The following is a 15,614-nucleotide window of genomic DNA, read 5'->3' as shown; positions in this document are numbered from 1 at the left end:
AGAGAGGATCACCGATCAGAAGGGGAGTGGGGGGGGGGGTTTGGACAAGGTTAGTGAGTGGGTGGTCATCGCCATCCAACCGAGCATGTGAGACTTTGGGGGGGGGGGGCATTTGAGACTCTCTCTCTCTGAATGTGTGTGTGTTCGCGTGTGTGTGCTGTGCACGTGCGCGCGTGCGTGTGAGAGAGAGTGAGCGAGACAGTAAAATAATGCTGGTTCACAATAGATGAGGATTAAGCATTGGTGTTAACTGTCCCTCTCTGTTTGGACACTGGGTGGGGGTGGGTGGGATGGTGACTGTCGTCTCGAGGTAATGAGAGTGTGTGTGTGTGTGTGTGTGTGTGTGTGTGTGTGTGTGTGTGTGTGTGGGAAGGGTGTTAGTGGGAGGAGGAGAAGCTTCAGGGTGGCCCGAGGAGTGACTGGTTTTATTTCCCCCCAGTTAAAAGGGACCGGTCCCCAGGGACTGAAGGAGTCATTGGGGAGTGATTGAGGAGGGGGGTTTGGTGGTGCTGCTGCCGCTAGTGGTGGAGGTATTAATTGGGGTATGGATGGACTTTGCATTCAGGGCCCCTCTCCCACATGGAGAGGTGGTGGTGGGGGCGTGGGTGAGACATCTCATGATCATTGGCGATTGCTCATCGTTGTAAACAAAATAATACAGTTTCATGATCCATGATCCATCCTCATCATTACTTTGTATTCCTCTGCGGTTCTGTCTGTTCTTCCTCACCTCGGTCTTCCCATGTCTCTCCATCTTACTCTCTTCGTGTTTCTATTTTCCTTGTTTCTTTCCTTTTTCTGAGACGAGCCCTCCAGTGGTCCACTCCCCCTCTCCTGATCAGAAGCGATGAGCTCCAATCTGAGACGTTAACGAGAGGGAATGAAAATCTTGTTTTGGTACTTAGTGTGATCGTGCTCTTTTTTCTTTTCTGAGCCTGACACAGCGAGCGCTCCTCATTTGCCTCACGCCGGCAGTGTGTATCTGTATGGTGTTCAATATTGAACTAGCTTTCTCTCTCTGGCCCTCTTTTTTCTTCGCCTTGTGCTCTCAGATCTCTTTTTGTCTCCCCGCATCCTCCAGGGCAGAAAAAGGGAAATGTGTTGGGTAATTAGTCCAGAGACACCAGTGGTACCAGAGAACTCACCTCAGGCCACGCAGGAATCCTTATTGATCATGGCATGCACACCAACACACACACACACACACACACACACACACACACACACACACACACACACACACACACACACACACACACACACACACACACACACACAGCCACCTTAGCATGCACCAATACTTTTACTGTATGCATATTCACCACAGCACACATACACACATACCCATATAAAAGAGTGTACATGGACTCACATAGACATACACACTTGCTCAAACAAATGCCAAACATGATCCAGTGATGTCTGTGCACTTTTACAGTATTGCTTGAATCCGACAAGACTAGTTATCTCATGTTTCGTTCGCTTCATGTTCAGAGATGCTTATGAGATGCTCTCTCTGTAAAGAAAATGTTTCACAGCCTTGAAAACCTGCTGCCCCCCCATGTGTGTTCCCCCTCTCCTCGATTCATTCCACTTTCTCACTCATCCCTTCCCCCTCTCGCTCTCCATTCGGAGTCTTTCCTCCCTTATTTCTGATCCATTTTTCATGCATTACTTCATTACTTTCGACTCCCATTTACAGTGCATTACACCCCCCCCCCCCTCCCTTTTTCACAAACACACTTTCTGCTTCCATCTCTTTCCCCTCACTCTCTCTCCATCACTCTCTTCCAGTGCATTACCAGGGTCGTCCCCCGCCCCTGCTCATTCCCTTCTTGATTATCTCTCTATTTTTCTCCGGTCACGTCTCCGTGCACTGCGACCCCTCCCCTCTCCTTCCATGTCTGTTTGCCTGTATCTGCCCATCCATCTCACCATCTATCTCCACCTCCCTTTTAATTGCTTGTCTGAGGCATGCTGGTCCTGTAATGTTGTCAATTGGTCCGTGCTCTTTCGCCACACACGCACGCACGCATGCACGCACGCACGCGCGCGCACGCGCACGCACACGCACACGCACACGCACACGCACACGCACACGCACACGCACACGCACACGCACACGCACACACACACGCACACGCACACACACACACACACACACACACACACACACAGAGGACAACAAGTAACTGCAATTAATGACCGGGGGCAGCCAGACAGCGCTGACGTTTATTATGGCCTTTTTACACTCATGTGAATGCATGGACCAGCCAGCAGCAGGCCTACCAAGTGTATGATGTCATAGTATTCCACTGGCTGCAGTTCCGAGGGAGACAAATAGGTGGAACCGTGCATTTGGGACAGGGGGTGAGATCCTGTTGCTTGCAGCAAGACAAAATGATGATGATGATGATGATGATGATGATGATGATGATGATGACAATATTGACTGTGGTGGTCTTAGTCATTTTCTGTGAATCCGGCCATGGACTTTGGTGTGGGAGTGGGTGCTGGGCGTCCTTGTGTCAAAGGTGCCTCTCCTTTGTCAGCGGACACAGCTTACGGGAACCCATTTTCATCGCTGTTGAAAGAAACAAAAACAAACATTTATAATTGGGGACTGGTGTGAAGTGTTATAAATGACAAACAATCACAATCTGTTTTATTACATCACAGGTTTACAGCTGTAAATCAGGGGGGGGAATTATTTTTTGTGCAAGCTCCATCAGTTCATTATTTTCCAGGAAAGAAAGAAAAAAGAAAAGAAAGAAAATCTTAGATATCTAGTACACACAGAGCATAAATAAACAGCAGGTATGTACATGAGGTTAGACATAAAGTGCAAAAGGTAGCAGCGCAAGGGCAGGTCCACATAAGTAAACCTCCCATTTAACCGGGAAAGCATCTTATCATTTTAGATTGTATACGTTGGCTATTCAAAAATAGCAGATATACAAGCTCATAGCGCGTCGCTTCGTGCACCGCAGCGAGCTTGTACATCTGCTATTTTCGAACATTTTTGAAACATTTTTGAACAAATCTTCTCTTCTGAAGGTCCCTGGCACAAAATATTTTCAGATGGTCCACAGCCGAATGCATATATCAATTTGGGGGTCCTTGACACAAAAAAGTTTGAGAACTACTGATTTAGAAGGCATTTGTAGAATTAGCCTCAGGTCTTAATGGGTTAAGGGGAGACATTTTAACTCACACATGAAGCTGTGGAACCAGGCCTCGGAGCGATCCACAAGGCAGGACGTCCATTCACGCAGGGTCACCTTCTTGTTCCTGTCACGGTCACATGACCTGCACACACAGCACAATATGGCTCAGTGCGGTGCACACGTGGGTGACCTCGACAAGTAGTGACGTGTAAGAACGAGCGGACATATATAGTGTAACAGATGCAGACAAGCGAGTGTGCACGAGTCCTGCATACATGCATATCTTCTCATATCTTCTCACACCACACACGCACGCATGCATGTACACGAGTGTGTGCGCACACACACACACACACAAACACACACACACACACACACACACACACACACACACACACACACACACACACACACACACACACACACACACACACACACACACACACACACACACACACACACACACACACACACACACACACATAATTGCACATGTATGCAATCTTGCATTATGCAATTGGCACACAAAGACATGTAAAAAACATGGATATGTATGGGAACAGCAGCACTGGGGCTTTACATCAGCCATTGTCTTTCAGCCCACCCTGGCGTTATCGCTGAAGGGTACCGACTCAATTTGTACTAACCCACGTACGGCAGGAGGCACAGTGGGTAATAAACATTATCATTGCTGGGAATGGGTTGACATTGACAGCCCTTCTCCCACAAAACCTGTCACAGCAGACTGGCAGAGAGAGACGGAGAGAGAGTGTGTAGGGGGTGGGGTGGGTTGGTAGAGAGTGAGAGTGAAAATAGTGTGAGAAAACGAGGGAGGGAAGAAATGGAGAGAGGGATGGGGGTGAAGAGGAGGGTATGGAGGGTGAGAAGGACAGAGGGATTGACAGAGGTCGTGGGTGAGGGGATTTGCAAGAAGCTGGAGATGTAAACAGGAAGGATGGACAGCTGAAGTGCTTAAATATGGAGGAGGAGCGAGATGATGGAGAGATGGTATGGATGGTGAAAGAGAGGGGAGGGGGACACAGGAAGGGAATATTGGCACAGGGGATGAGTGGATGGATGGGCTGCTGATAGAACAGCATGGTGGGAGGTGTGACATGGCGTTGGAGTAGGGGCCAAAGGCATCACAGGGTGCGACATTTTTAACCGTTTCGGTTGCAGTGATCTTCAGCTAGAAAACGACATACTGAAAGCAACAGTCTTTGCCTCCGGTCAAATTTCACCCGTGTCTTGTGGAATAATTTTATTGGCAGTTTGTGTGTTTTTGTTTTGTTTTGTCTTTCTATTTTTTCCAACACGATTTGCATGTAGAAATATTTCAAAGGGGACCCAACGGGTCAAGGACCAATAATAACAACTTATGGAACACAGGGTTGTATTCATGTGAGAATCACAAGCACACTAATATTATAATAATGATCAGACCAGGGTTATCCATAACTAAACAGTAGTAACCTAGTATAATATAGTCACACACCTCGTCCTACATCCTAAGATTTATCAACTAATGAAATAGCCTGTTCAATCTGCAAATAAGTGTACAAATAGTTCCCCCTGCAATCATATGCAATCAAACATACATCATTTGCCAATATTGTTATGATAACCAAGATTTGTCAATGACTTTTCAAGGAGATTGTTTATATATTATCATTGACTAACCATCTGAGAGGGGTCAGCAGGGTTGCTTATAATCTCAGTGAACTGGGAAATTGTGGTGTGCACTTGATGTGAAGCCTAATTTATACTCTATACACTTATACTGTCATTATTATGGTCATACCTCTTGTTGAAAATCAATTATCTTTGACTCTCTGAATTTAAAACTACCAGTTGACAGCCTAAAACATAAATGTAAGCACACTGTTGTAGACTAGGCTTTTCATTCCCAGAGGATGAAGTCCTAAAACATGAGCAGTGCTGCTCATCCCAGTGGTGTCAAATGGTGTGTGGTGACAGGGTCTCAGCTAGTATTCTATTGACGGAAGGAACTGCACAGTGACATGGTTGTGGTATTGACTCGAGGAATAGCATAGTGACATGGTTGTGGTATTGACTCGAGGAATAGCACAGTGACATGGTCGTGGTATTGACTCGAGGAATAGCATAGTGACATGGTTGTGGTACTAACTGGAGGAATAGCATAGTGACATGGTCGTGGTACTAACTGGAGGAATAGCATAGTGACATGGTTGTGGCACTAACTGGAGGAATAGCATAGTGACATGGTTGTGGTACAAACTGGAGGAATAGCATAGTGACATGGTCGTGGTACTAACTGGAGGAATAGCATAGTGACGTGGTCGTGGTACTAACTGGAGGAATAGGGACATGGTAGTGGTACTAACTGGAGGAATAGCATAGGGACATGGTCGTGGTACTAACTGGAGGAATAGCACAGTGACATGGTCGTGGTACTAACTGGAGGAATAGCATAGTGACATGGTCGTGGTACTAACTGGAGGAATAGCACAGTGACATGGTCGTGGTACTAACTGGAGGAATAGCACAGTGACATGGTCGTAGTACTAACTGGAGGAATAGCATAGTGACATGACAGTGGTACTAACTGGAGGAATAGCATAGTGACATGACAGTGGTACTAACTGGAGGAATAGCATAGGGACATGGCAGTGGTACTAACTGGAGGAATAGCATAGGGACATGGTAGTGGTACTAACTGGAGGAATAGCATAGGGACATGACAGTGGTACTGCCTGGAGGAAAGCCATAGAGACATGGACATGGTATACTGACTGGAGGAACGACATAGCACAGTGTTCCAGTGGCATCCTCTTGTAACGCAACTTCTTCAAATCTCTGCGACTCAGTTTCCCATCCTTGTTCTTGTCCAACAAGAGAAAGTTGCGCTAAAGAGAGAGAGAGAGAGAGAGAGAGAGACTCAATCTTTTCCAACTCACCTTATCATCCATCACAGTAGGTTAAAGGTGGAGTAAATAATCAAATCAAATGTATTTATAAAGCACATTTCAAAATAACTGTTGACCAAAATGCTGTACAGAACACATGGTAATAATCATAGACATAAACAACGAGACAACTATAAGGTTAATGATAAGGTTAAGAAAGGGTTAAAGAATTGTCCACATGCTGCTGTACAGTACATGTATACAGATGTCATCATAGCTCATAACATCAATGATATTCCGTCATATCAATATCATTTTTCAAATAGCCGTGTAGAGGGCAAGAGGTCATGGTGGCTGGATATTAAGTTACTCCTATTGCACTTCATTATTGAATAATTTAGTGAATATTGACCACCATGTCCTATTTTTACATAGACTTCCTGAAAGCCCCTATTTTATTGGGAAGTGTGCAAGACTGCATAATGAGCAAAACAAGAACTTGCCATGTCCTTAGCATTGATTTTTGCTACGGCATCGATGCAGTGTAGTGACCATTACTACCCTGTTAAAAGTTCTACATTAAAATTATTTGTGGAATGGAAGTGATCCCTTGATATTTCTTCCCTGGTTTATGGTTTCATTAGTATCATATTTTGCTGAGGATATTGATTGCATCACCATTAACTGACAGCGCCATCAACCACCCATTACACATTTACAACATTGCAGTTGTCTTGTCTCCTTTGCTGTCACTTAAGTTTGTCTATGTTCCTTTTCTCGACCTGTTCTCTTTACATCAGGGGTGTCGATAAGGCGACAAGTTTATTGCCATGCAGCCTTTTACAGGGTATTCTTCCCAATTGAAATGTGTCCTTGAAAAGGCCTAAAGTTACCAAACGTCTGGTCTTTGTATCGTTGAATTCAACATTGACCTGGATTAACTACCTGCTGTAACTTAGTTGTTGTATTTTGCTGTGTTTCAACAGTGTGAATCCCCTGTGTGTTAACTACCTGTGCCAGTTGTGTTCTCTGGGTGTGGTTGAGGCAACTCTGGGGTGGGGCAGCGGAAGCGTAGGTCTCTCCCATACGACTCAGCAACAAGAACCAGTCCATGAGTCGATAAGGGAACTGACCGAGCTCTCCCACAGTGCAGTCAGCCTTGGGAACTGATGTAAAATGAATAATAACATGGATTTAGCATGTTACTGTACTGTATATGGGAACATTGTGTTTGTGTGTGCGTGTGTGCGTGTGTGAGTGTGTGCGTGTGTGCGTGTGTCTGTCTGTCTGTCTGTCTGTCTGTCTGTCTGTCTGTCTGTCTGTCTGTCTGTCTGTCTGCCTGCCTGCCTGCCTGCCTGCCTGCCTGCGTGCGTGCGTGCGTGCGTGCGTGCGTCTGTCCGTCCGTCCGTCCGCCCGCCCGCCCGCCCGTGTGTGTGTGTGTGTGTGTGTGTGTGTGTGTGTGTGTGTGTGTGTGTGTGTGTGTGTGTGTGTGTGTGTGTGTGTGTGTGTGTGTGTGTGTGTGTGTCTGTGTGTGTGTTACCTAGACAGGGTCCTATGTGAGCCAGTCCTGTGCGCCGTCTCTTTTGGCAGGCTTCTTTATGTAGCAGACATTCGTTCCCATATGTCTTCCCCAGAACACTGCACACTGGCACCCTCTGCCTGAACACACAAGCCAGTACACACTCACCATCTCTGGAAATTGAGTCCTGAATATTATATTTAAGGCTTCACATAACTGACGGTGAAGCATGAATGGTGTACATTTATAGCTTAAAAAGAAAAGATGATTTCGACAACTAGGTTGCCTGCCATTATATCTAATTATTTTGTGATTTCACATATGGTTATGTATTTCTCTACATCCCTATGGACTATAAGTTGATTATAACAACAATGAGTTGATTGTAACAACAATGGGTTGATTATAACAAAGTGCCATAAGGTCTTTACCGGGGACAGGACTGAGGGCACACACACTTTGGGACAAGGACTCCGTTTTCCTCGACTACCTCGCACCAAGAACCCACTGGACTATGACACTTCAGCAGCTCGCATAACTTTTCTGAAACATAGGAAGAGAGCTGTCATTTATTTTACAGTATGGTAGAGAGAGACCGAAAAGAGATTGGGAGTCATGAAACACAGGTGCTGAGGCACATTCAAGAATGTTGAAATGATATGATAAGTTCACTTACAGACAGACAGACAGACAGACAGACAGACAGACAGACAGACAGGCCTTTATTGATCCCGTGGGGGAAATTCAGTTGTCAAAGGCAGTTCAACAGTAATGAAACGCAGAACAGATTCAAAACTTTTGGATATCAGTCATAGAATGGAATGGAATATGAAAAATCTGATAGATACATCTTGATCACATGATTCCAATGTGTACGACAAATAAATACATTGCTTTATTGTTGCATAATCATGTTCGTTCAGTGTGGATATGTTCATGACACAAACAGCAGTGTTAATGAATGCCAATTAATTGCAAAAAATAACCCCCCCCCCCCCGCTGAGTACGGACCTTTAGGCCAAAACGTGAAGTGGGCTGTTATAATGACACCATGATTTGAAAAATGTGGGTTCTTCCATGGCCAACTGGGAGTGTGGGTGCAAAGTTTCAGGGCGATGTCTTCACGCTGTCTTTGTGATTTGTGGCATTTTGTGCAAAACAGGCCCCTCCCGCAAATTTTTAAAGCCAATTGTAGTCAATCGGAATGTAATCTGAAAAATCTGACAGATACATCTTTATCATGTGACCACAGAGATTATGTGTACTAATTTGTGTGAGTTTTGGACAAAATATGTAGGAGTACTAGCAAAAAGTGTGTTTTTAAGAATACAAACATATGGATGGACACACACACGGACGGTAACACGGACAGACAGACAAACAGACAGGAGCGAAAACACAGCCTCTGGCCTTCGGCCGGCCGGCTACAGAAACAGATACAGTATTCTCATAAGAAGTGGATGTTAAAACAGCAGAGTAAAAGAAGGAATTATAGGCTAACACTCTTTTCTAATCTTTTACAAATGGGGGTCCGTGGCCTAATAGTTCCCTATACATTTTGGGGTCCTTGGCGTGAAACAAACCACTCATCTAGAAAAATACTGGCTGGATTGCTGTGGATTTTTTTGTGCACTTTGTGTTCCCCAAAGGATGAACCCTTTTGATTTTGGTGACCCCATAACCTTTACTCTAGCACCATGCTCAGATCAAAACGTAAACTGTTTTTTATCACTAGCCCCACTAATGTGAGTGCAAGGCTTTTTGCCTTTGTCAGTTTGTTAAAACCACTTTTGGTGTGTCTGGATGTAAGGAGCAACACAGCCTCTAGGGGATCCGAGTTAAAAGCCGCAGCAACTTTACTTGTGAAGGTTATCACAACACAGTGGTGAAGCCAATTACTCATCACATACATACTTTACTGAAGAAAGGACAGTATGTATTAACAATAATGGTATTGTATGTGGATTATGTCTGTCTAAGAAAGAATAAAAATAGACATGCACAATGCACATCCCAATGTCCAACTAGGAAAAGTGCTCCTCGGAGCACAGGTCTCCGCCAGGTCAGGTAGGTTATTGTGGGCCAGCAATGTTCGGAATTCGCCAATCAGGATGGAATATGAAAAATCTGACGGATCTGTCTTGATAACTTCACTATAGAGATCATGTGTACTGATTTGCATGATGTTTGGACAAAATTTGTACGAGCAATATGAAAAACAATGTTTTGCAAAAATCGGCCTCCTGGTGGCGCTATAATGTTAAAAGGTAGGTTCCTCAACGTAGTGCAAATGTGCGTGCAAAGTTTCACCGCAATCGGACGCTGCGTTCATGCGGCATTTTGTTCAAAACGGGCCACTCCTGCAAACTTTAGATGTCAATCTTAGCTAATCTGGATGGAATATAAAAAATCACACAGATCCGTCTTGATCACATGATCTTGTGATACCGATTTGCGTGAAATTTGGACAAAATCTGAAGGAGTATTATAAAAAAATGTTTTACAAAACTCGGCCTCCTGTTGACGCTATAAAAGACAGATCTCTGCCACGCCTTTGGCCTGGCAGAGACAATAAAATGAGTGCTGGATTAAAACAATATCTTGTAGATTAGAGAACACCAAATTGCTTTTAGATGCAAGACTATCATGTCTATCTACAACTCACTACACACATTCCCCTCAATTCACAAAAACTGCATTATGAGCATACATGAATTATGTAAATTGCGTAAAGTGACTGATTATGTTAAGTAAAAATGTAATCCATACAAAGAGTGTGATGGAAGAAAGGGACGATGAGATTGATGATGATGGATAGATAAATGGAGGTAGGCTGCTGAGAGGATCGTGAGGAAGGGATTTCTTTTTTGAGCATATGGAGAATGATTGGAATGTCAGATACCTCATCAGGTCAATGCAGTTAAACTGTAGCTCCAGTGATCCAAGTGCCTCAGCCTCAGGTACACTAAGTAAGTACGTAAGTACGTAAGGAAGTAAGTACGTACAGTACAGTACAGTAAGTACAGTAAGTACAGTAAGTATTCTTGAAAGTTTAGGCTTTTGAATCACTGAAGTACATTTAAATATCAGCCTCCCACACAACCCACACAACAATATAGCAAACAAATGGGCATATTCAAAATCCTTCCTCATATCTATCTATTTAAGAAGGAAAATAAATCTCCACTTCACAACAAACCATGCTGGATTTCTCTACCTGCTAAGAAATCCAGCATGGTAGAGTCTACCAGAAGCTACAAATTAAAGGAGCACTTCATCCATTTTCAATCTTATCGTCTTATAATTGGCCCTCACAAATGCTTATTATTTCTCTGTCCTTACTGCCCTTCCTTCTTTGTGATGTCCCTGAGTATAATTGGCTTCACCCCGATATAATATATAACAGGCCAATGTGAAAAGGGGGGCATTTATTCCTCAGCCTAGCGGGAATGTGCGTGCAAAATTTCATGGAAATTGCACATGATGATTTGAGGCATTTTGTTCAAAACGGACCAATCCTGCAGACTTTGGAAGCCAATGTTAGCCAATAAGGATGGAATATGAAATATTGGACAGATCCTCTGGATCACATGACTATAGAGATACTGTGTACCGATTTGCGTGATTTTTGGACAGAATCTGAAGAAGTAATATGATATCCAAAAATGTGTTTCACAAAAGTCGGCCTCCTGGTGGCGCTATAAAAAGCAGATGTGAAAAATGCAGGGAAAATGTTTTTCCTTGGCCTCTAGGGAGTGTGTGTGCAAAGTTTCACGCAGATCGGTGCAGTTGTAGTTAAAAACGCCAAACAGCCTGTTATAGCGCCGCCATGAGGCTGATTTGAAAGATTTCAAATGGCATTTGTCTTCGGCCTAGTGGGAATGTGCGTGCAAAAGGTCAAGGAAATGGCATGCTGCGTGCATGATTTGAGGCTATTTTGGAAGCCAATCTTTGCCAAACAGGATGGAATATGGAAAATGGGACAGATCGGTGTTGATCACATGACTAGAGATACTGTCGACCGATTTGCGTGATTTTTTTGGACAAAATATGTAGGAGTAATATCAAAAGATGTGTTTGGCAAAAATCTGCCTCATGGTGGCGCTATGGCTGAACTGAAAATTTTGGGGCAGAGGTTCTTAATTGGCATCGAGGGATTGAGTGTGCGCAGTTTCGCAGTGACCGGGCCAACGGTGCCGGAGATTAGCTGTCCACAGATAGAAGGACACACGGACGGACGGACGGACGGACGGACAGGGTGCAAAACATACTCTCTCGCCATGCCTTTCGGCCTGGCAGAGACAATAATAATAATAATAACATAGCAATTCAAGTTATCTATCATTTGACATTGTTCATTATTGTGGCTGTATGAAGGAACATCGTTCTCACCTGGGTCCACTCTGCCGAGGTAAGGTCTCAGACTCTCCTCAGCCTGCCTCTGTTTGCGCTGGGCTCTGCCTCCCTAATACACGCACGCACGCACGCACACACACACACACACACACACACACACACTTTATAGCGCAAGTACAGTGTCATGTTCAGAGTAAGAGAATTGATAAAACTGCAATCAGTTTGTAGACATACTTTAACTTAGCTGAGGACAGAAACACCAAGGTCAAGTATTTGAGAAAAAATGTTTTGTAAAACTGGTACTTTAAACTAGGGATTCTGAACCAAAATGGCTTGCAAAGCTATTTCTGCAGATTCCTGGTATTTGACAACAGAAATGTGTTTTGATAGGTTTAGAGAAAAAACTCATGTTTTTCATCCACTTTGTGTATCACGTTCAAAGAAACGAGAAACAGTATGTCGCTTTCTGTAAGCTGTATTTAACAACCCAATGTTTGTCCCACTGGTCCCTCTCTCCCCTTATAATATCCTTACAAATCCAAACTTCTATTTCTAGGAGCTTTGTAGTCCATGCCAAACCCACATCTGCCCTGAACGCACTCCAAAGCTGATGAGAAACAGGTGCTTTTTTTTTTATTGCTACAGTCCATGGGGCCTCACTCCCCCATAGTCAACCACCATTTAACACCTATCATCAAATGACCCCGACTGGAGCAGTAGCAACCAGATGAGTTTATGTACACAGACTACATGCTGTTGACAATTCCAGCTGCATGTACTCAACTGAGACAACAAAATGTTTGAATTTTGCGAATGATCTTGTCCTCTCTGTGTTTGTCAATTTGGCTATACTGTGTAATCGTGTTAACGATCCCTCTTTGCTCCAAATCAACCAAACCCGGGGCACAAGATAGAACAAGATTATCTTTTTTGGCAAGATCAGTAGTTTGTTGCCTAACTTCTGTTACACTCATGATGTGGCATAAAAGTAGACAGATGTCACACATGGCCATAGCACAGGTAAAGTGTCACAGTACTCACCATGACCAGGTCAGTGAGAAGGCTCAGCATGAGAGGGATGACAAAGGTCATGCTCAGGTGCATGGCTGAGACGTGTGCGAGACAACACAGAACCAGGCCACTGATGTTACTGAGACAACCAGACTGCAAACCCAAATGAAAACAACATTCATGTTCAGACTATCATTCCCTCTGCATTCAATGCATTCCTTGATATCCATTACTGTTGAGCTGAAATTGAACACTCATAAAAAGCACTCAGGCTGCCAATTTGCCAAGATAATTATTACAGATGCTTTGTTGTTGTTTTTTTCATTTTCCGCCATATTCACTGTCATTTACCCACTATTAGGCTACTTTCAACCATTCCAATAACGCTGCAGGAAACAATGATGGTCATTGAGTCACTAGACCACAATAATTTCCCATTACAGGGGAAATGAAGGGTTGAGTTTCACGGAGAGGACATTCAGCTTTTGGGTGAGGAAGTAATTTACTCTAAAGAGACCCCCCCACCTCTCTGGTTAGTTAAAAAAGAAATAACAAATCTTACCAGGGATTTTCTCTTGTTCTGTCTCCTTCTTCTTCTTCTACCAGCTGCATCCCTCTTTCTCTCTGTCCCACCTGCTCCGTTTTTTATTTGTTTTTATTTGATCCCTCAATTCTTTTTTACATTCTTGCCTTATCTGCTCCTCCTCTCCCCAGTCTCGATACCTCTCCACTCCCCACCCTCTCTTACAAAATCAAAGACTTTTCAGTCAGAGTGTGTAGACTTTTGATGGAATGTGAGAGTTGCAGGGAGAGAGCTGTACTTATGAGTTGAGGGAGAGAGACACAGAGGGGGGGGGGAGATAGAGAAAAATGGGGGCGGGGGGAGAGGGAAAGGTGGGAAACCATGTGTTCTCTTTGGCTTGTAATTTAGATGTCTCCATGTTTGTCTCTTTATATGTATCTGTCTAACTCTAATACATTCTATCCAGTGGTGGACGGTAACAAAGTACATTTACTTGAGTACATTTTTGACTAAGTACATTTTTGGAGTATGTTTACTTCAGTAGTTTTATTTTTGGGCACTTTCACTCCACTACATTTCAAAGACAAATGTTGTACTTTTCACTCCACTACATTTCTAGGAAAGGAAAATGTACATTATGAATTAAATGAGCAGATATACAAGCTCACAACACCAAGTTGCTATGCATTGTGTTGTGAGCTTTAGATCTGCTAATTGGTATCTTTTGAAGATTTCTGGAAAAAAATTGGGGGAAAATGTCAACATTTTATTTGCATTGATATGAAAAAGAAAATGTACTTTGTAATCTGTAGCCTTTTGAATACTTAAAGGTCGACTTCACCCATGCATGTTCAACCTATCTTCATATAATTGGTCCTCCTCACTAATGCTCATGATATCATGGTACCTTTTTTTTCTAGGTCTGTGTCTCAGATGACGGCTGTGGACAGTTCAGAAACCTGCTTACCAGTGACATCATCATTAGCCAGTTTTTAAAACAAGATTTAATTATTATTAAACGCCAGAACAATGGCTTCCATTATAGCATGCTAACTTTCCAGGATTAGAAAGCATGCATCGTATGGCACTGGTAGGCGGGTTTCTGAACTGTCCAGAGGCCTCCTACGCAGACTGAATGGTACCTATTATCATCATGAGCATTAGTGAAAATGGGGAGTTGTCCTGTAAAAGCAAGTACTCCAGTACTTCAACTAAATTCCAAATTTTACTTGGCAACTTTCACTTGTAGTCGAGTAATATTTGACCAAAGCAAAAATGAAACAAACCAATTAGTTCTACAGACAGAATGGGGGAGAGCAAGTGGGCAGATGGAAGTTAGGCTAAATTAAAGACAGACACTGCCCTCTTGTGGTGATACTGACTAATGACAACTTTATTGAAAATAGTATTTCTGCACAATTTTCTGCACAATTTGTCATTTTGCGTATGTTTCCGTTTTTTGTTTCTCAAATGGTAACACTTTTAATGACTTGTTAATATTAATAATAATAACAATGATAATAATAATAATAACAATAATAATAATAATAACAACAATGTTATGTATATATTTTTTTTATGCATTGATGAAATGTTTTATTTTGTGTTATTTTATTATTATTGTTATTATCATTATTATTTTTAAATTACATTTCATGTATTTTATTATAAACAAGTGCACGTTGACGTCACGTTGCCATGAATGGTGTGAATTGTGACGGGGGGGGGGTCGAAGTGGGAGGGGCCAGGGGCTTAGTAGGAAGACATGATTTGCAAGTTGTTCAAATTACGCATGTAATAAGTTTCTAAAGGAAACAATATAAAAAAAATCGACCTCGGCTCTTCATGCGTGTATTTTCTCATTTACATTCATCTCAGATATTAGGCTACGAAGACGCATGAAAAATTTAATTTCCACGGGTTTGACATTTCTAGTGATGCTTTTAATGTATAACTCGTCGTACCACGAGTGGTGTTGCGTGTCGAAAATAGCAGATCTACAAGCTCGCAGCGCGTCGCTCCGCGACGCGTTGTGAGCTTGTAGATCAGCTGTTTCCGGCGCGCGACTCCGTCGTACAAGGAAGTAAAGACCCAGAGACCCAGGTGACATGATGAAGCAACCGCTCCGCCCCGAACGAGAGAGAGAGAGG

The 15,614-nt window shown here is 43.2% G+C and overlaps 1 protein-coding gene across 1 annotated transcript; it reads right to left on the bottom strand.

Annotated features, from left to right (window-relative positions):
- Positions 1 to 2,213: 2,213 nt before the first annotated feature.
- On the bottom strand, positions 2,214 to 13,653 carry sparcl2 (SPARC-like 2). Its single transcript, XM_084076425.1, has 9 exons — positions 13,504 to 13,653; positions 12,972 to 13,094; positions 11,967 to 12,039; positions 8,006 to 8,117; positions 7,596 to 7,714; positions 7,067 to 7,221; positions 5,943 to 6,055; positions 3,215 to 3,309; positions 2,214 to 2,584 (listed from the first exon to the last, which is right to left on the bottom strand). Exons 2-9 carry the CDS (start codon positions 13,032 to 13,034, stop codon positions 2,529 to 2,531), a joined length of 786 nt encoding a protein of 261 aa, XP_083932551.1. The 5' UTR covers positions 13,035 to 13,094; positions 13,504 to 13,653; the 3' UTR covers positions 2,214 to 2,528.
- Between the last annotated feature and the right edge of the window lie 1,961 nt (positions 13,654 to 15,614).

The sequence above is a fragment of the Gymnoscopelus microlampas genome (assembly GCF_963454915.1).
Source record: "Gymnoscopelus microlampas genome assembly, chromosome: 13".
Taxonomy (NCBI): Eukaryota; Metazoa; Chordata; class Actinopteri; order Myctophiformes; family Myctophidae; genus Gymnoscopelus; species Gymnoscopelus microlampas.
This window is presented reverse-complemented; position numbering and strand designations above follow the sequence as displayed.

Excerpts from the sequence above, each read along its gene's own strand:
- sparcl2 (XM_084076425.1), bottom strand. The coding sequence starts at position 13,034 with ATGCACCTGAGCATGACCTTTGTCATCCCTCTCATGCTGAGCCTTCTC. Across the intron at positions 7,715-8,005 it reads TGCCCTCAGTCCTGTCCCCG|GCAGAGGGTGCCAGTGTGCA; the intron begins GTAAAGACCTTA and ends TTGTGTGTTCAG. Across the intron at positions 6,056-7,066 it reads AGAGAACACAACTGGCACAG|CGCAACTTTCTCTTGTTGGA; the intron begins GTAGTTAACACA and ends CTCTCTCTTTAG.